Source organism: Lolium rigidum, chromosome 2 (assembly GCF_022539505.1).
Source record: "Lolium rigidum isolate FL_2022 chromosome 2, APGP_CSIRO_Lrig_0.1, whole genome shotgun sequence".
Taxonomy (NCBI): domain Eukaryota; kingdom Viridiplantae; phylum Streptophyta; class Magnoliopsida; order Poales; family Poaceae; genus Lolium; species Lolium rigidum.
The window spans coordinates 36,627,608-36,647,918 of NC_061509.1; the positions used below are offsets into that span (position 1 = coordinate 36,627,608).

Here is a 20,311-nt window from a genome sequence, read left to right on the forward strand (position 1 = left end):
TTCTCCCATGTATAATACTGAAGTAGGAGTTGACAATAACCAAAATGTTGAATGGAACCTGGGTACACGCGCACCCATTTATGAAAAGTTCAAAAAAATGCTATTTAAAAGTTTCAAAAAAATTTGAAGTAATTTTTTGCATGTATATATTATGTTGATACATACTTGTGTTCGTTTTCACGAAAAAAATACCATTGTGTGTGACCTACATAAAAATGACAAAATGCAAATTCCTATTCTGTGAATAGTACAAATTCCTATTCACTATTCTCACTCATTTGGACATTTTGTCATTTTTGTGCAGGCCACATACAATGGTATTTTCTTGTGATAACTCACACGAGTAAGTATTAATATAATATGTACATGCAAAAATTTACTTCACACTTTTTTGAAACTTTTAAATAGTATTTTTTTCATTTTGTAGGAAACTGGCTGCGCGCACACTCAGGTTCAATTCGTGCCCGTCGCAACAACGATCTCTATTCTACAAACAAATTTTGGATCAATCCTGTAATATGCAATACAGAAACACACGGAGAGAGGAACAAACAGGAGAACCTTTTATTCTCTTCACACAGCATGCGGCACACAAATAAAAGGAAAATATATACATATTTTTTCGATAAACAAATTTGTACATATTGGAAGAATATAGAGAATCACAAGAATTATCCATGTAGGACTTCAGCATCATCCATCCCTACTCAAATTCACGACCCCTTGTCAGAATCCCCAAAAGCTAGGGTGAGACACTACTCAGGAGCATGAGAAGGAGAAGGGCCAAGAGAGAAAAAGGATGAAGACGGTATTGTGAGGAGCGCTCGATAGAGGAGCTGCACAAGAGGCGTGCGCCGGCTGTTCTTCACGGGGGCTGGCTGCCAGAGTCCACGAGTTTGGTTTAGTTTAAGGAGCTGTTTGAGTCAAGTCCGATAGATTTGTGGACTTTACGTCTTCACGGTGGTGGCGAAGGCACCTCAAAAGAGGGTAATGTATCCACTTTTCCATACTCAAACAATCGTTATGTCACTTCTACAACTTGCAGTTAACTAGTGATATAAGATCAGAATTCTTTCAACTCACCTTCAATGGCTGCAGTACATATGATGATTTTAGACACCTTAGACTTGTTCCATGAGAAATGGCCACGGTTCGAATTTAGACAAATGATAAATTTCAAATAAGCAATAAACTAACAAGGTCCTAAGGATAGACGTTTTAACTCAATGACTGGTATTTTCAACATAAGCGACTGGTATAAATTCGTCTAAAATAAAATCATAACAGCAATACAACTGCACCAAAATTCAGAGGAAGGAATTGCATGGAATTTAGAGGTCAAATTTCCAAACCCATGGAACAAAACACATCAGATCTATACAGGGCTGTAGCAACAATAGTTTAGACTTCGGGCAGTACAATATGAGTAAAATATTTTAAATTCTAGCTTCAGGGGATGCCTTGTGACAAAATCCAGACCTAGTTGGCTGCAGCACTCTTCCTGGGGGCAGCCTCAGTACCTGAATTGAGATGAAAAACAAATAACTTGATCAAAATTGGTCTTAGGTCTGACAGATGTTAGCGCCAGTAACTTCTGATAAGTATGTGATGTACCTTCTCTGAAGTTGCTCTTGAACCTGCGAGGCACATGGCGCATGTACCTCATCCTTCCAGTTCCAGTTGTCTTGCGCCTGATGGCCTTCACACTCCAGTTGTCTGTAAAATGAACCACTATGTTAACACTGAGACCCTATAAAATAAAACTAGAAGATGGGAAAATCACAAATCAATCATCAAACAAGGGCAAACAGACAAGTTATCCCAGGCAACACAGAAAACAAGCTATATATAATGCATAATAAGTGTTGTGGATCCATAATAAGTGGATCAGAGCAAAACAAATAGGTTTTACCATATATAATGAACCAAACAAAAAGCAAACAATACAAATCTAAGTTTCCCCATTCTAGGAGTACTTAAGTTTCATTAATCTACGGTAGTATGTAACAGTCATGACCATGATCAAAAGTTGCCATAGAAAGCTCAGACCACACAATATATATAAAGATAAAAGCATGGAGAAATCATCAGACATAAACTACGAATCACGGAAGTGTAACTTCTGTCATATTGTTGCAGTTTATCCATCATCACATGAAACAAATGGAATCAGGAAATGCAAAAAGGATGTATCAAGACAATGGAAAAAGAATGTGGCTACATGGAGAGTTTATGGGAAAAGGTGCAACAGAACTGTATTTTAGCAGGCAGATAGGAGTAGTCTCTAGAGCTACATGGAAAATTAATTGGTGAAACAGATCTGTACTTGAACAGATAAGGTAAAGAAATCACAAAGCATAAAGCATGGAGAAATCATCAGACTTAAAACTACGAATCACGGGAGTTCAACTCCTGTCATATTGTTGCAGTTTATCAATCATCACTTGAACCACAAACAGAATCAAGCAATCCAAAAGACGTCTTGGGACAACAAATGATATCAGAACTTGAATACTTCCAAGTCATCAGAGTAAATTACAAAGCACTTTTCAATCTAAAAATCCCAATTCTTCCTCTCCTCCCAATTGACCCTTCAACAAACGAAAATATAAAAAGAAAACCAAAAATAAATACTAAACCAGGCGAAATAATTTACACTGGAAAAGTGGAACCTAAGTTGAGGTGTCATCAGAGACTTGAATACTAAGAATCAGAGGAGCACAGCTCCATCATATTGTTGCAGTTTATTCCTGCTCACTTGACCCTCAGGTATACAAGTATGAATGAAAAACATAAGATTTATTCCAACTTCATAGGGGGGATGTGGATATACTAATTCAAAATAAGAAAAATAAGGATAATACCATTTTACGCTCACAAACTTTTCTGACGAAGTGAAAAGGAGGCAGTTCTCCAACTAGCACTGAATAATCAAACTGTTTATTTATGAACAGAAACAAAACAAAAAAAAAGTAGCATCTAGGACTGACATCAAAATAAATTGCTCAGAACATGAAATATCTTCTCATCAATGCCGTGGCATCTCCGAAGTCTGACATGCGTTGTAGAATTCACGATTCGTCATAACAATTTCGCAACTTTAGAAAATAACATCAAGAAATCTAGTGGTGTCACTAGGCCAATCATCAAGCTAAAAATGGGGCAGCACGGCGAAGTAGGATAAAAAAATTAAAATCATAGATCATGCATGGGTAATCAGAAACCAGGATCAATGCTTCCTCAACTAGGACTGACATCAAAATAAATTGCTCAGAACATGAAATATCTTCTCATCAATGCCGTGGCATCTCCGAAGTCTGACATGCGTTGTAGAATCCATGATTCATCATAACAGTTTGCAACTTTAGAAAATAACATCAAGAAATCTAGTGATGTATCACTAGGCCAGTCAAGCTACAAATGGGGCGGCATGGCGCAGTAGGATAAAAAATTTAAATCATAGATCAGGCATGGGTAATTAGAAACCAGGATCAATGCTTCTTCAACTAGGACTGACATCAAAATAAATTGCTCAGAACATGAAATATCTTCTCATCAATGCCGTGGCATCTCCGAAGTCTGACATGCATTGTAGAATTCATGATTCATCACGGCAGTTTCGCAGTTTTAGAAAACAACATCAAGAAATCTGGTGAAGTATCACTAGGCCAATCATCAAGCTACAAATGGGGCGGCATGGCGCAGTAGGATAAAAAAAATCATAGGGTTGATAAATATGTTTCATCATGCCTCGTTGAGGCGCTGCCCAGGTGCACAGTGCGCACAGTTAATGGCACGCAATTCGCAAATGGGACTGCATGTTGCAGTGGGATAAATTTTAAAATGATAGATCAGGCACGGGTAATCTCAGAAACCAGGATCGCTGCTTCTTCCTCATTCGCGCAGGGGGACGAAACTACATGCACAGCAAACTACACTAACTGGACATGTATAACACAAGGAACTGAGTGAGAACGGATCAGCCGCTGGCATCACTTCGACGAAGATACCGCACAAAATCCTACACGGGTCGCACGGGAAGAGCAGGGCAAAAGCTAGAGATCTAGAGCGGGGAAGGGCTACGGAGGGGGAGGAGCTTACACTTGCGGATGCGGGCGGCGGGGTAGCCGCAGGAGGAGCAGGTGCTCTTCTGGAGGTGGAAGCTGCGGCGGCCGCAGCGGATGCAGAGCGTGTGCGTCTTGTTCCGGCGCTTGCCGAAGCTGCCCGTGCCCTTCGTCTGCAAAGCAAAACCACGGCGGCGAGACGAGCGGGTCAGCGATATGCGACGACGTGGTCGCCGCCGGCGGAGCCGCCTAGGGTTTGCGGGCGGAGACGTACCATCGCTTAGGGTTGGAGAGGCGACGAATGGGCGGAGTGGCGGCGCTGCAGGGGGTTGCGGAAAAACCCTACTACCATTTTTTATAGGAAGCGATGGCGCGAGGTGGTGCCGTGGTGGGCTAATGGGCCGAGCAGAAGCTCCCTAGGAGCTCCTTTATGACTGTTGTGAGTTCCAGAAATTACTTGCATACTTTAAAAACATTAAGTCGATAAATCCATTCACCTTTAAAAAAAAAATACGAAGTTGTTACAAGAAGACGGAAAACAAAGGAAACAACCCAAGTCACCCCAAGAGAAAAGAAAAAAAAAATTACACGGCCGAAAAAAAACCGCCAGGGTCAAAAAGGGTCGTCAATCCTGCCATGTTTCAAAGGGTTACCTCATCTCGGATAAGCATGACTAGGGTTTGAACTAAAAGTCCCTCCTGTTGGAAAATACGTCTGTTTGCTCCCGCCAAATCTCCCAAGCAACCAGCAATAGGAGGGATTTTCACCTTGTTTCCCCTTTTCAATATGGTGGTTAAGCAACAAAGTTGGAGCCAATCTGACATTGTCGAGATGTTCGTCCAAGACGATGACATGAGGGAGTGAAGATTTGGCCATGCCGCAAGCCCGGACCAACCCTCCCTTGACCACAAATATTTAGTGAAGAGATGCAAAGGTGTCTCCAAGTTTCAGAAGCAAAGCAGACAAACAGTAGTTATTTGCACATTCACGGTGCTGCAACGTGTCGGTTGTGAGAATTCGATCAAGGGATCCAGTCAACATGAAAAATTACATATTCCCATGCACCCAACATGGCAATATGGAGGTGGAAAATCTGAGGAGATGGAGCCATCGAATTGCATTATGTAGGTAGATTTTGTCGTGTATTTCCCTGGGCCCCGTTGAAAGGGATTTCTCTTGTAATCTAGTTTTGTGTGTTTGTTAACGATCTAAAGATAACTAACCGTGCACTTGTGTTTTCTAGATCATAGATTTGAAAAGAGTGTCTCGGTTATCGACCCCTCAAAAGTGAAAAGAAGATTGGCGCCAATAGTGTTGTGGTGAAGTGTTTACTGTGCTTAAGACTTAGTAAAGGGGGGCGCCCGTAAAGGGGTTGGCGTCGAAGAATGAATGAGAGAAACCACATGTGTATAGCTGCTAGAGCTTCCAGGCCGAAAAGTCCGCACCCAGGCCGGAGACTCCGATCTCCTGACCGGTGACTCCAGCAAAGACTCCGAAGAAGTCCTCGGTCACTGTTGCCTCACCGTATGGTGGGGGGTCCGGAGACTATGGTATAAACCGGAGACTCCGGAGCGGAGATTCCGGTGTGGAAAAACGCAAGACTGGAGACTCTGGTGTCAAAGACCAGAGACTCCGATCTAAGTGATTTTGCACACGAGAGACTCCGGTGTCTAACACCGGAGACTCCGTGACATGGGTATGCCTAGCAGGCATGCCTAATAAAGTACCTTGGTTAATATAAAGAGGACATGAAGCCCACGGACTCGAAGCTTTGGAGGCCTAGAAGCTCAGAGATCTTCGGATAAGGAAAGTAGAGTTGTAGTAGGAATCTTGTATCAACATAGGAAAGGCCCAATGCGTCTCGGATAGTTTGTAACTTGTACGACACGAAAAGCCTCGGCTCCACCTCCTATATAAAGGGGAGCCGAGGGAGAGGATCGAAATCTTTGCCAACAAAACTACCGTAATCTTGAGTCGAGCACCTTTGTCGGCTGAACCTTCGAGATCTACTTGCCCTCTACTTCTTACGAAACCCTAAGTCTATAATATGTAGGCATTGACGAGTTAATCCCTTATAAATTGTGGGGATTGGAGGTCGCAAGGTCCTGATCTCGATGGCATCATCAACATCATCGTCAACAACAAGCAACATGATGGATGGAGGTAAACGAGTCCAACCTGATATCGCCTATTTTGTTCCTCACCCTCCTTCCCGTTTGCATGCATATGCCGATCTGGAGGAGTCGACGGAGATGACATTCGGGAGCTTCCGCTTCCTCGTCGGGAAAGAAGGATCGCATCATCTCACGGCACCGACTTTTTGGGACCGTTAGCGGTCGAGCCCGATTTCTCGGGATCGTTAACATCATCTGTCAAGTCAGACGACGAGGAAGTTTTGCCGCCACACTTCACCAAGCCCGCCGACGGCGGGGCACTCGCCGATCTGTTCGATGACATGACTTTCGGGTCATTCACAGAAACCGATCTGGACAGCGACTCGAAAAGCTTCGATAACTTCAGCTTCACCAACAACTCTACTGCTAGTAGGGAGGTCTTCGCCGATCTATACGATGGTGTCACCGACCCTGAGGCTGACGAAAACACATCCGCAACATATCATCAGGTATGCGTAATTGTGGGAGAAAGTCGTCAAGAGGATGAAGAGTCAGAGGCTTTCGACGATTTGGGTAACCTCTACGTCGATCCCGCGGATCTCACACGTGAAAAGGGAAATAAATACATCGGAACCACGCCGCGAGAAAAAGTACAACTGCCGCAGGAAGCGTGGGACAGAGCTACGAGAGCCATGGATGGCACAGAGCCGATGACCACTACAGCTACGCCGCAAGCGTTGCAAGCATATCAATATAAAATCGCTCATTCCAGACGAGAGTTAAAAAAATTACGGTGGACACTCGAAGAAATAAGAGTTGTAGCTGATGCATCAAGCGAGCGCAGGGCCAACCCAAGTCGACAATCGAGGACCCCAGGAGATAGTCACAGGGAGGCCCGCGCAAAAGCAAGATCTCGACTGGCAAGTATGCCCGAGCAAGAATGGGAGAACCTGATTCAAAACCTCGACATGTCCTTCATGTCAATAGACACGAGATGACACGTCATTCTGAAAACACGAGAAGCAGGATATATGGCGACACATGCATTTTTTATGGCATCCAGACTACCTCAGGGAGATCCTAGGTCATCACTATATTAGATGGCTATGGCAGGAGTCGGCGTTATGGGTGCAGCGATAGCAGGAAGAGAAATTGCACCACAACCCGAAAGTGCTCCATGCAGAAATAGTTCAAAGCAAAATAGTCCACGACGAACTGTGGCAGCAGCGCGAGATACTCCAAGAGAGGGTGATGCAAGGAACACGGTTGCTCAAGCTCGAGTTGACAGAGCACGTGAGGAAAGGAGTCGTGAAAACAGAACACGTGAACATCGACACACACCAGAAGATAGCAATGAGGACTTGTGCGGACTCCCTTGCTTTACCTGACGGGTTTGCAAAACTCGGGTACCCACTAGCTTTAAGTTGCCCGCTAACTATAAAAAGTTTGACGGGTTGCAAGATCCAGAGGATTCGTTGGTCGATTATCTGGAGATAATGAAGTTGATGGGCGGAACCAGAGCAACAGTCATGTAGAGCATCCTCAGTGGAGCCGCAAGATCTTGGATGAAGAAGCTGCCGGAGGGATCCATATATAGCTGGGAAACTTTCGAGGACTTATTCGTGAGGAATTTCCGATCCATTTGCAAAAAAACTAGCATTGATAGAGCAAATAAGGACTTGCAAGCAGAAGTCGGATGAATCGATAAGGATGTACATTCAGCAGTGGAGCATCATAAAAAAAACTCGGCTGAGCACGTGTCTAATGAAAGAGCAATCGACGCGTTTGTTGCAGGAATCCGAAGGAGAGACCTAGTCGAAGAGTTAGGAAGGTCCAACCCCAGGACAATGGCACATCTCATGGAAATAGCGAATCACTGGGCAGATGGAGATGGTGTCATCCATAATAAACGGCAAAGGTCACCCGAGGGAGACCACAACAGAAACAGCAGTCAGAACAGGCGACGTTTTCGCAACTTCACGGATCATGACGGTCCCAGCAAAATAGCGGCTAACTTCCGAGGAAACAGTGGAGGAAATCATTGTGATGATTATCAAAGGATCAATGACCAACACAATGATCACGGAGATGCACCGAGTTCCAGCAGGCAAAATAATCGACAGAGGTTTCCAAGGCCATACAATGTGTCACCCGAAGATTTGCTAAACGGGCCGTGCCAGATGCACTTTTACGTCGACAATGATGGAAGGAGACAGTCATGTCACGTCCAGAAGGATTGTCGAACTTTCCAAGCTCTGCAAAGAGCGACAGAAAGATCACACACGGATGCAGTAAGTAGAAGGTATGTGCAAGGACCTCGGAGTGAAGTACATGTACCTCTTCCACCCCACCACCCGCAATTACTAGTGCAAACCAGCATCAATCGCAAATTGCGGGTGCTCCGGATGCCAATAAAGACTTCACACCTACAAGAGGAGCAGTAGCAATGATACAGAAGGGCAGACCTTTGAACATGTCATAAAAGATAATTTCTCGATAGGTGTACATGGCAGTAACATCACCTCCACCAACTACTGAGTACCTCAATTGGTCGGGACAGCCAATAGGATTCACGCAAGAGGATCACCCACCTCAAGTTCCACGGTCAGAACACTCAACTATGATACTACCAACGGTCATCGAGGGATATGATGTCTCCCGAATATTCATAGATGGGGGAAGCAGTCTAAATCTCATATACGCAGACACATTGTGGAAGATGAACATCTCTCTGTCAAACTTGACACCAACGGACACGGGTTTTCATGGCATCGCACCCGAGAAACCAAACTATCCTTTGGGCAAGATTGCACTCGATGTGAAGTTCGGGACACGAGAAAATTTCAGGAAGGAGAAGCTAGAGTTTGAAGTCATTGACTGGCCGTCGCAATATCACGCCCTCTTGGGACGACCTGCATATGCTAGATTTATGGCTGTGTCGCACTACACATACCTGCTATGGAGGATCCCTGGACCTAAGGGCCCAACAACAGTTAGAGGAAGTTTCGCTTTGGCAGATAAGTGTGACAAAGACTTTCACAAGCTATCCGAAACATTTGGAATGCAGGCTGAGTACGAGGCATTCAAGCTTACCACCAACTACGATGTGTTACCTGACGGAGGTAGATCCTTGCAGGAGCAAGCTTTTGACACCTCCAACAATTTTAAGGAAGTGCAGATCCACCCGAAGGATCCTAAAAAGACGAGGTTCATCGCATAGGAAAGAGCGCTTGTTGAGTTCCTCTGTGAGCGCTGGGAAATCTTCGCATGGTGCACAGCTGACATGCCATGAGTACCCAGGGAACTTGCCGAGCACCCTCTTAATTTAGATCCAAGAGCCAGGCCAATTCGACAACCTTTGCGGCGATTCTCCGAACCAAACCGCAAAGCTATGCTATTTGAGATCCATCGACTCAAAGAATCGGGTTTCATCAAAGAGCTACACACTGAGGACACGTGGGTCGCTAACCCAGTGCTGGTACTGAAGAAAAACACTGAAGTCCTTCGCATGTGCGTCGATTTCACGTGTCTCAATAAACATTGTCCAAAGGATCACTTTCCCCTCCCGAGGATCGATCAAATTATCAATTCCACGGCAGGATGCGAACATCTTTCCTTCCTCGACGCGTACTATGGTTACAATCAGATCCGCCTAAAAGAAGAAGATGAACTAAAAACATCTTTCATACCCCTTATGGTGTATTCTGCTACAGAACAATGCCTTTCGGGTTGAAAAATGCGAGAGCCACATATCAGAGGATGATGCAGATGTGCCTCGCCACGTAGATCGGGAAAAACGTCCAAGTATATATCGATGATGTGGTCATCACAACAAAGCAAGGGTCATCCCTCATTGATGATCTTAGGGAAACTTTCGATAACCTAGACAAATTTTGTATTAAGTTGAACCCGACAAAATGCTCCTTTAGTGTTCCTGCGGGAGAGCTCCTCGGATACTTGGTGTCAGCTAGAGGAATCGAAGCCAATCCAGAGAAAATACAAGCTATCCTGACGATGAGAAAACCAACCAAGATCAAAGAGATACAGCAGTTAACTGGATGAGTCGCAGCTTTGAGCAGATTTGTCGCAAGGTTGGGAGAAAAAACGCTGCCCTTCTACGCACTCATCAAGCAAGGAGAAAAATTCGAGTGGAACGAGGAAGCAGACAAAACCTTTGAGCATATGAAGCAATTTCGACACCACCGGTATTGGTGGCACCACGAGAAAAAGAACCTCTGATGTTATACATTGCGGCCACACCTCAAGTGGTTAGCACGGTTCTCGTTGTAGAACGAGAAGATGAAGGACAAATTCATGGGTCAACAACCAATATATTTCCTCAGCTAAGTCATATCGCCATCCAAGCAGTGCTACCCGCACTATCAGAAGTTTGCATATGGAGCCTTTATGTCTACATGGAAGCTAAGACACTATTTTTCGCCACACCCGATAATAGTGGTCAACAAGGCGCCTCTCTCGAACATCTTGAACAATCCAGAAGCTACAGGACGTGTCTCCCTTTGGGGAATCGAGCTTTCCCCTCGGGACATCACATACGAAAAAAGAAAGGCAATCAAGTCGCAAATCTTGCCGAACTTTGCTGCAGAGTAGATGGAACTCCAAAATACGGGACCCCAGACTTATCGAGTACCTAGCATATGAACTTCGACGGGTCCAAGAGATTGTACATGGAAGCACAGTGAGAGGATGGCGCTGACCGCACCGGTCCCGATGAAGATGAATGGGAGGAGGACGAGCTCGTCCTACTCGGCTGCCAGCGAGATGGAGTCCTAGGCGATGGCGGTGGCGACTCTGGCATTGATAGCCTTGGGCCACCGTTGCAAATGTGTCGATGACGGCAGGGAGGGTGTGCCTAGGAACTCCCTAGAAGCGGACACGCTGTTGGAGATATGCCCAAGAGGCAATAATAAATTAGTTATTGTTATATCTTAGTGTTCATGATAAATGTTTACATCCCATGCTATAATTGTATTAACCGAAACATTGATACATGTGTGTTATGTAAACAACAAGGAGTCCCTAGTAAGCCTCTTGTATAACTAGCTTGTTGATTAATAGATGATCATGGTTTCGTGATCGTGAACATTGGATGTTGTTAATAACAAGGTTATGTCATTGGGTGAATGATATAATGGACATACACCCAAATAAGCGTAGCATGAGATCAAGTCATTAAGTTCAACTTGCTATAAGCTTTCGATACATAGTTACCTAGTCCTTCGACCATGAGATCATGTAAATCACTTACACCGGAAGGGTACTTTGATTACATCAAACGCCATTGCGTAAATGGGTGGTTATAAAGATGGGATTAAGTATTCGGAAAGTGTGAGTTGAGGCATATGGATCAACAGTGGGATTTGTCCATCCCGATGACGGATAGACATACTTTGGGCCCTCTCGGTGGAATGTCGTCTGATTAGCTTGCAAGCATGTGACTGGGTCACAAGAGATGACATACCACGGTATGAGTAAAGAGTACTTGTCGGTAACGAGGTTGAACAAGGTATGGAGATACCAATGATCAAACCTTGGACAAATAAAGTATCGCGTGACAAAGGGAATCGGTATCCTATGTAAATGGTTCAATCGATCACTAAGTTATCGCTGAATGTGTGGGAGCCATTATGGATCTCCATATCCCGCTATTGGTTATTGGTCGGAGAGGAGTCTCGACCATGTCTGCATAGTTCACGAACCGTAGGGTGACGCGCTTAAGGTTCGATGTCGCATAAGTAGATTCGGAATATGAGATGGAGACCGAAGTTTGTTTGGAGTCTCGGATGGGATCCAGGACATCACGAGGAGGTCCGGAATGGTCCGGAGAATAAGATTCATATAAGGGAAGTTAATTTCTAGGTTTCGGAAAAGTTCTGGATTTTTCCGGTGGAAGACCGGGAAGATTCTAGAAGGTTCCGGGGGTCCCACCAGTGGGCCCACGACCCTAGGAAGCCTACCATGGGCCGAGGGGATGCACCCTAGCCTAATGGGCCAGGGGTACATGCCCCTCAAGGCCCAAGTCGGCCACCCTTAGGGTTGTCCCCAAAAACCTAGGGGGGTCAACTTGGGGGGGGGGGGGGAGAATTCCCCCTCCCCCTTTGGCCGCCGGCCCTAGATGGGTTTGGGGCATCGGGGGGCCACCCAAACCGACCTCCCCCCCTATATAAAGAGGAAGGGGCAGGGGGGCGCTCACCCCATCAGACCTAGCTCTGGCCGCCCCCCTCTCTCCTCCATAATGCTGTACCGACTTGGCGAAGCCCTGCAGTTTTTCTCCTCCACCACCACCACCACGCCGTCGTGCTACTGGGATTCCGAGGGGATCTACCACACCTCCTCTGCCCGCTGGAACGGGGAGAGGACGGGCTTCATCGACACCGTACGCACGACCGAGTACGGAAGTGCTGCCGGATTGCAGCACTGGATGATCGACTACATCAACAACGAGATCTAATCTCGTAGGCTTTGGAATCTTCAAGGGTTAGTCTCACATACATCTCGTTGCTTCGATCTTGGTAGATTAGATCTTGGCTTTTCCATAGATTAGATCTTGGATTTATTCGTCTTTGCGGTACAATTTTTTTGTTTTCTATGCAACGAACCCATCAGTGGTATCAGAGCCGTGTCTATGCATAGATCTGTTGCACGAGTAGAACACAATGGTTTTGTGGGCGTTGATGTTTTTGTTATTTTTAGTTAGTGTACTTTGCATCTTGCAGGATGGTGGGATGAAGCGGCCCGGGCTAACTTTACATCACCGCGTCTCATGAGACTTGCTCCACGCTTGACATGCAACTTGTATTGCATAAGTGGCTTTGCGGGTGTATGTCTCTCCCACCATAGTGAAGATTCAATCTACTCTTTCTATTGACAATACTAGTATCACCGTTGTGGTTCATGTTCGTAGGTAGATTGGATCTTACTCGAAAACCCTAAACCACGTAAAATATGCAAACCAAATTAGAGGCGTATAACTTGGTTTTGTAGGGTTTGGTGATGTGATATGGCCATGATGTGATGATTATATTTGATGTATGAGATGTTCATTATTATATTATGGCAACCGGCAGGAGCCTACTGGTTGTCTTTAAATTTGTTAAGACCTGTGTGTCTATTCATCATGCAATAGCTTTATTTCAAGTAGTTGCCATAGTAGCTATAAGTGATGGACAACCATGAAGCGGCGCCATGGACCTTGGTGCAATGCTGGTGATGATGGAGATCATGCTCGTGTGCTTTGGAGATGGAGATCAAAAGCACAAGAAGAAAGGCCATATCATATCACATATTTTGAATTGCATGTGATGTTAATCCTTTATGCATCTTATCTTGCTTAGATCACGACGGTGGCATTATAAGATGATCCCTCACATTAATATCAAGATAATAAAGTGTTCTCCCCTCGTATGCATTGTTGCTACAGTTCGTCGTTTTGAAGCATCTCGTGATGATCGGATGTGATAGATTCTACGTTCACATACAACAGGTGTAAGCCATGTTGAACATGCGAAAATACTTGGGTTTGCTTGACGAGCCTAGCATGTACAGACATGGCATCGGAACACAGGAAACCGAAAGGTTGAACACGAGTCATATGGATGATATGATCAACATGTTGATGTTCACCATTGAAGCTACATCATCTCACGTGATGATCGGTTTTGGTGTAGTGGATATGGATCGTGTGCCACTAAACAACTATGAGGGATGTTGTATTAAGTGGGAGTTCATTAGTAACTAGATTAAAACATTAACTAATTATCATGAACATAGTCTAAATAGTATTTTGAATTAAATTTGTAGAATTGGCATCCGTTATCTACCATGCGCTAGTCTTGTAATTGAGATAGAAATAATGTTAAGTCTGACAAGAAACTTTACGGACTGGTACCGTATTGTTAAAAAATCAAGAAATGATTAAGTCCTATTGCAAACTTTTAGTAAACCTCACATTGCTGATTCAAAGAGCAATGGTTTCAATTAGTACCTAAAATCATCTTGTCTCCGTGAAACGAAGTTCAAATCCGTTTGAAAAGTAAGGAGCTGGAAATTTTGTTTTCAGAAATAAGCGAGGTATGAGTTATATGTGATATCTAAGACATTATTGCAAGATGATAGAATATAATCTTGTGAGACTACATAAACTCATAAGTTTTATGGGAATGTACGAAGGTTGAAGACGCTAGGCGTCCCAATCCTCCAACTAGTTGGGCACTAACGATATTTGCATATCCATGAAGTGATCATCCTTAGTATGCACCGTTGCTAAGACTCGTCGTTTCGAAGCATCACGTGATGATCGGGTGTTATAGATTCTACGTGTGCATACAACAGGTGCAAGCCAGATTTGCAGATGTGAATACTAAGGTTAAAACTTTACGAGCCTAGCATGTACAGACATGGTCTCAGAAAGACATCATGATTTGATGGATAAAAATTATGAGTGAAATTGTTCATCACATTTAAAGGTTACTAATAGTGAAATCCAGAACACTTGTCATGTGATGATCAACTTCAAGGTAAGAACATCAAGGTTATTGGTATTTGACCAACAAACCTAGAAGTTATTGATGTTGAAGTGTTTTCTGAGAATGAGAAAAGCTAAAAGAGAAACTACAAAAGATTTTGGCAGAAAGAAAGAAAAGACTAGAAAGTCTAGCTCAGGTGTATATAGATGATATACATGTTATGAATGTATTCTTTGTTTGGTCACACAATGAAATTCTTGGGTATTTGTACCATATTGGTTGGTATGAAGTGTCATACAAAACAACGCAATACAAGAATACAATGGCCTAAGTGACTGATAAGGAATATGGTAGGAATGCACGTCTGGAAACAAAATAAAGTGTTATTGTGTTCGTCGTTGGCATTCTACCTAGCCATTTAGATTTATAATAAAGAACTTTATAATTGTTGTTTTGTTCTAGTCAAATGAAAACAATGAGTTGTTCAAATTATGACAGTATTCCATGTACAATGAATAAGTTATTATAAATCTTTATGGTGAAGCACAGATACATAACACTGACGCTAAAATGCCATAAGGCAAATGATGTGAATTCCACTTATTAGTGGAACCGCCATTTAGGTCATGTTAGAAAGGAATGCGTGAAGAAACTCCATGCAAATGGATTTTTGGAGTCATTTGATTTTTGAATCATTTGGCGCTTGCAAATCTCTTCTAAAGAGAATGACTGAAATACTGTTCATAGGCCAAGAGTTGAACGGGCAACTAACTTAGAGGAAACATACATGATGATGTATATGGTTCACTGGGCATAGTTGTGTGCGGGAGATTCTTCTACTTCATGAAAACTTTTTAACAATGAATTGAGTATATATATGTGGATATATTCGATAAGGAAGAAGTTTGAAACATTTGAATGGATTCAATAAATTTCAGCATCAAGTGGAAATCGTCGTAATAGAAAAGTCAAATATCTATGATTAGATCATGGTGGAAATATTTGAATTACGAGTTTTAGCGAACATCTAAGAGAGTTATGAAATTGTTCTACAACCTCACGTTTCTTGGAGTATCACAGTGATGATGGAGTGTCCGAGAGACTTGTCCAAACCTTGTTTGATTATGTTGCGGTCAGAAACCCACCGGCGAGCAACGACGGGCAACACAATAGAGCCGGGAGGCTCCCAGGACTGCGGCTGGCCCTGGTCCCTCGAGCGACGCCCCGCAAAGCCTTGGCACGCACGTCCGATGCTGGTGCAAGGGCGTGCCACCTGACCTATACCTGGTCAGGAAGGTGATGGATTTGCTTCGCTTAGTTTCTTGCATGGCATACACGTAAACATTAAATACGAGCCTCGATCGGCTCTCAGGTTGTCCTGTGAATCGACTCAAGGAGCCGATCCACCATGATTCGTATGAGGTATACGATCACATGGTGGTCCTGCTTGATCAATATAAAGTTAAAACGACCTACGACGATTTAGGGTTTTCACCACATAATCGGAACATCCTACGCGTGATTGAGCCTGGCAGCCACACACGGTGATAATAAACCGACCCTAGACAAGGCCTAAAAACCAACATGAAGTTGATCCCGGAACATCTCATCTAGGGCTAGCAAACTACACCCTACGTGCTACTGGATCCTTCAACCCGTTTGCAAGGCCTAACTATGCGAATATTAAACTAATCCTTGAAGAACAAGGAGCAATCATAACGGATCGGATCTACTAAATAATGATCAAGCGAGGTGCCGCCCTTACACCTAAGATAGGTGTAAGGGCGGCTAGACGTCTAAGGGTTGCATGGAGGAAAGCATGTGATACGATGAAACAATGCTAACCCTAACACATCTATGATAACTACGTTGCTCGCCATCAACAAGGCTTTAGCACGAGCAACGCATGAACAGCGAATAAACGTGTACTGCCTAGATCGCAAGATGCGATCTAGGCAGCATGATGCTTACCCGGAAGAAACCCTCGAAACAAGGGAGTTGGCGATGCGCCTAGATTGGTTTGTGATGAACGTGATTGTTGTCTTTCTCAATAACCCTAGATACATATTTATAGTCCGTAGACTTTCTAACGTGGGAATAATCCCAACCGTGTACGAGCCAAATTCTATCTAACCGACACGTATCCTACTATATTTACAGATACACGAGCAAACTAGCCCAAACTTTGTATACAAGGCCGATTCATGTATTTCTTCCACGTATATTCTTCAAGCCCATCTTAATCGCGGCCCACCTCTGATCTGGTCAAATTCTGGTGATAACACATGCCCCCTGGTTTTGGAAATGACAATTCCAAAATCACTGCTTTTTCTTCTCGGGTCATGTCGTGGCGGAGCGGGAACCGTCGCGAGTATCCTTCATCATGATGCTTTGCCTTCACAACTTCTTTGCAAGATTTGATAGCTTTAACATCACTTCCTCGGAAACCGTAGTGGCATTAAATCCCCACTATACCCCCCTTATTTAACTGTGCCGAACGGTTCGCCACTTCATCCCCTAGCTCTGTTCTGGCCATCGGCACCCAAAAACCCTCTTTCCCTGTAGCAATGTCTTCCTCTTCCTCCGTCTCATCAGGCCTCTCTTTCCAATCTTCTTCCTCGAGCGAGCAGGAGTGGAACTTCGACTACGTGCCAGATGGCCCACCCGAGGCACTCGTCGGGTCAGATGGTGACTTACCCCTGACCGATGGGGAGGACGACCTCCAGTTCCTCATCGAAGGGGAGCTGGAGAGCGAGAGCGAGGACGACCTCCACTCCTGGGCGAACTCCACCTCCTCCGACGAGGAGGAGGAAGAAGAAGAAGCGGAGGAAAAGGAGGAAGAGGAGGAGGATGACTCCTCCTCCTCCGCTGGGTATCCGCCGGCGAAGCGCTTCCGCGCTTGGGCGGACAACGAGGACGATGATGATGACGAGGAAGAAGAGGCTCCGGCCGAGGGCTGGGGCAGCAGCGACGAGGAACTCTCCGGAAGCAGCGCCGACGGCAGCTACGATGCCGATGACGAGGCCAGCGAGGATTAGTAGTGTAGGATTAGTAGTTCCTGAGCAATCGTCTCTTCTTTTGTTCTTCCTTTCTTGAGCAATCGGCTCTTCATTGTAAAAAACCCCTCTTATTAATGAAGGAGTACTTCCATTTAATTTTGTCGATAGTCAAAGTCAAACAATCCCTGAAAGAGCCGATGGCATCGCATCAGCCTCTACCATAAAACACGAGTAAGGCCAACCTAATTGCTCCTCCAAACGGTAACCTGCGACCTCCGTCTGAGAAAGCAAACTCAGATCCCCAAATCGCCGCCCAAGCAGCTCCACGAATCTCAGATCTCAACCGCGCCATCCCAATTCCACAGCGCATCAAATGGCGGAATCATCCAACGCCATGGTCTCCGGTCTGAAGGTAATCCTTAACCGCCTCTTCGCCATTCGAATCAATGTTAGGATTAAACAGCAAACACCTGAATTAATGCCTTATTCCGTTATTAATTTTAGGTTTCAGACATCCTGCTGCCGCACCCTTCTCTCCCAAACTCTATGTGTCTTGGCCCCCGTTCTTCTGAGAGTCCCGCTCACTTAATCTCATGCGAGGCAAATAGAATCCCCTTCGTGAACCAGAATTTAGATCTGACTTCCTGGGCCGACCGCTCGCGAGCCTGGCCTAATCCTCCTGAAGGTTGGGTGGCATGGTACAGTAGAGTGTCTAAAACCCATTATGCCACCTGGGAAACGATAGGGATAGCCGATGATTTGTCATTATCATTGTCTCCTCTTGAAAAGAATGAGAACATTCTAAAAACCATCGGCTACTTTTGGTCTGATGCACTGAATTGCTTCATGTTCGGCCATGGCCCCATGACACCAACTCTGCTGGACGTGGCCATGATCACAGGCCTGGACATTGCATCCTCAAGCCCCTCTGCCTTTAAATTGCCAAAGGTCCCTTTCACCCTTTCCTCTAAAACAGAGTGTACAAGCTGGGGCGCCTACCTCAGGCGTTATATGAAAACCAAAGGCCCTGTGACAGAGAGAGAACACACGGCCTTCTTGAACTTCTGGCTGGAGCACTTCATATTCTGTGGTCCTTCACTCGCCCCAACCAAGAATTACCTTTCCCTGGCCTATGAGCTCGCCAAAGGCACTCAACTTGGCCTCGACAGAACCTGTTCCTTGGAGAGGTCTATCGATCTCTTCAAGCGATGTTTGTCAAACTGTTCTCCCAAAAGACAGGTTAAAACAGGAGGCCCCTGGTGGTTTATTTAGTTATGGGCTCAGCTGTACTTTCAAAACCAGATCCCAAACTTCCCACCTTTGGCCACCTGCACCTTCCCAAATGCTAATGGGAAGGAGATCCGATGCACTAGCTATGGCCAAGCTCTGTATAGTCTCCCAGGCAGCAGGCTGATCCCCAAGGAAGCGGCAGAGTGGTTCAAGATTTTCTTCCAAGGCTTGGAGAACCCCCTGTTCTTTCCTTATACTGAATCGGAGAACTTTGAGAATCCAGTCTCCTTCCGATTAGACAGCTTTGCCGATGACGCTAGCACCCGGCACTTGTACTCTATCATGATCCGTCCTTGCTTTCTCCCGGTTGGCATGAGTACCTCAAACAGGATCATCAAGCCCGGCTATGAGTCTTACCAACCGGTGGTAGTATCCCGGCAGCTTGGTCTCGGGCAAGTGCCCCCACACTTCTTTCTCCACCACTCGACAGCAAGCGAGCCGAACCGCTCGACATTCTTGCGGCCAAAGGTGCTATACCTTCTTTGACGCTCTGGCCATTCCAATTCCTCATAACCTCTGTTTCACCATCACTACCGATGGTTTCGAGACTTGGTGGTCCATGTGGAAGACCCACGCCTTCAGAAGAGCTCTAGGACCGTTGCTGAAGCAACTTGATGCCGAATATGACGTTCCTGCACACCAGGTACCATTACATATAAATTTCTTGCAATGGCTCGTGATGATTGTCTGTAACCTGACTCTATTTCTTGGCAGCAACAAGATGGCCCAGAGCCCACGCAAGCCGATGGCTCCCCCTTCAAGTTCCTTCCACCAGCCCCGGTGGTTCTCTTCTGCCAGAGCTCGCCACCCTTGAAGAAGGTCATAATGCAGAGCCAACCGATTTCACCGAAATCGGCTCCCAAGAGTAAAGCATCCTCGGGGCCAGTTGCCCCCCGAGCCTCAATCCAGGCGAGGAAGGCAGTGAGGAAAGTAGCTGCCAGAAAGACCCTGAAGCGCAAAGCTCCTGTCCAAGCAAGCTTGCATGTAAGCTGACTCGTGCCTTGACTAAATTCATCTGTCTTCCCAGCCTTTTGTAACATGCTTGTACTTCTTTTTACAGACTTCCACCGAAGAGAACTCCAGCGGGGAGGCACAGTCCAGCCCAAGGGACTCGACCCCGGGCGACTCCGGGAGATCCACCACACAGAGCCAGACGGACTCGCCAGCGTCGGCTTCTAGGAAAAGGTCGACTCCCGAGCCTGTTGCCCCTCAAGCTCCGATCAAAACAGGGTCACGCGTGAAGCGTCGATGCGTCAAAAGGGCTCACAAAGACCCACGAGTTTCCTCGCCAAGCCAGGAGGTTTCAAATGTAATTACTTCACCAGTTCACATTCCATGCCGTCCCGTTGCTACTTGGA

The 20,311-nt window shown here is 45.3% G+C and overlaps 1 protein-coding gene and 6 non-coding genes across 7 annotated transcripts; all 7 read right to left on the reverse strand.

Annotated features, from left to right (window-relative positions):
- Window positions 1–1,253: 1,253 nt before the first annotated feature.
- Window positions 1,254–4,384, reverse strand: LOC124686241 (60S ribosomal protein L37-2-like). The gene is made up of 4 exons (XM_047220224.1): window positions 4,339–4,384; window positions 4,102–4,237; window positions 1,615–1,716; window positions 1,254–1,520 (listed from the first exon to the last, which is right to left on the reverse strand). Exons 1-4 carry the CDS (start codon window positions 4,339–4,341, stop codon window positions 1,480–1,482), a joined length of 282 nt encoding a protein of 93 aa, XP_047076180.1. The 5' UTR covers window positions 4,342–4,384; the 3' UTR covers window positions 1,254–1,479.
- On the reverse strand, window positions 2,083–2,161 carry LOC124693840. Its single transcript, XR_007000289.1, has one exon. It is a non-coding gene; the product is annotated as a small nucleolar RNA Z199 (small nucleolar RNA).
- LOC124693832 lies at window positions 2,372–2,451 on the reverse strand. The gene has a single exon (XR_007000286.1). It is a non-coding gene; the product is annotated as a small nucleolar RNA Z199 (small nucleolar RNA).
- On the reverse strand, window positions 2,684–2,765 carry LOC124693831. The gene has a single exon (XR_007000285.1). It is a non-coding gene; the product is annotated as a small nucleolar RNA Z199 (small nucleolar RNA).
- Window positions 2,999–3,093, reverse strand: LOC124693851. Its single transcript, XR_007000299.1, has one exon. It is a non-coding gene; the product is annotated as a small nucleolar RNA R64/Z200 family (small nucleolar RNA).
- LOC124693852 lies at window positions 3,264–3,358 on the reverse strand. The gene has a single exon (XR_007000300.1). It is a non-coding gene; the product is annotated as a small nucleolar RNA R64/Z200 family (small nucleolar RNA).
- On the reverse strand, window positions 3,526–3,620 carry LOC124693854. Its single transcript, XR_007000302.1, has one exon. It is a non-coding gene; the product is annotated as a small nucleolar RNA R64/Z200 family (small nucleolar RNA).
- Window positions 4,385–20,311: the final 15,927 nt, after the last annotated feature.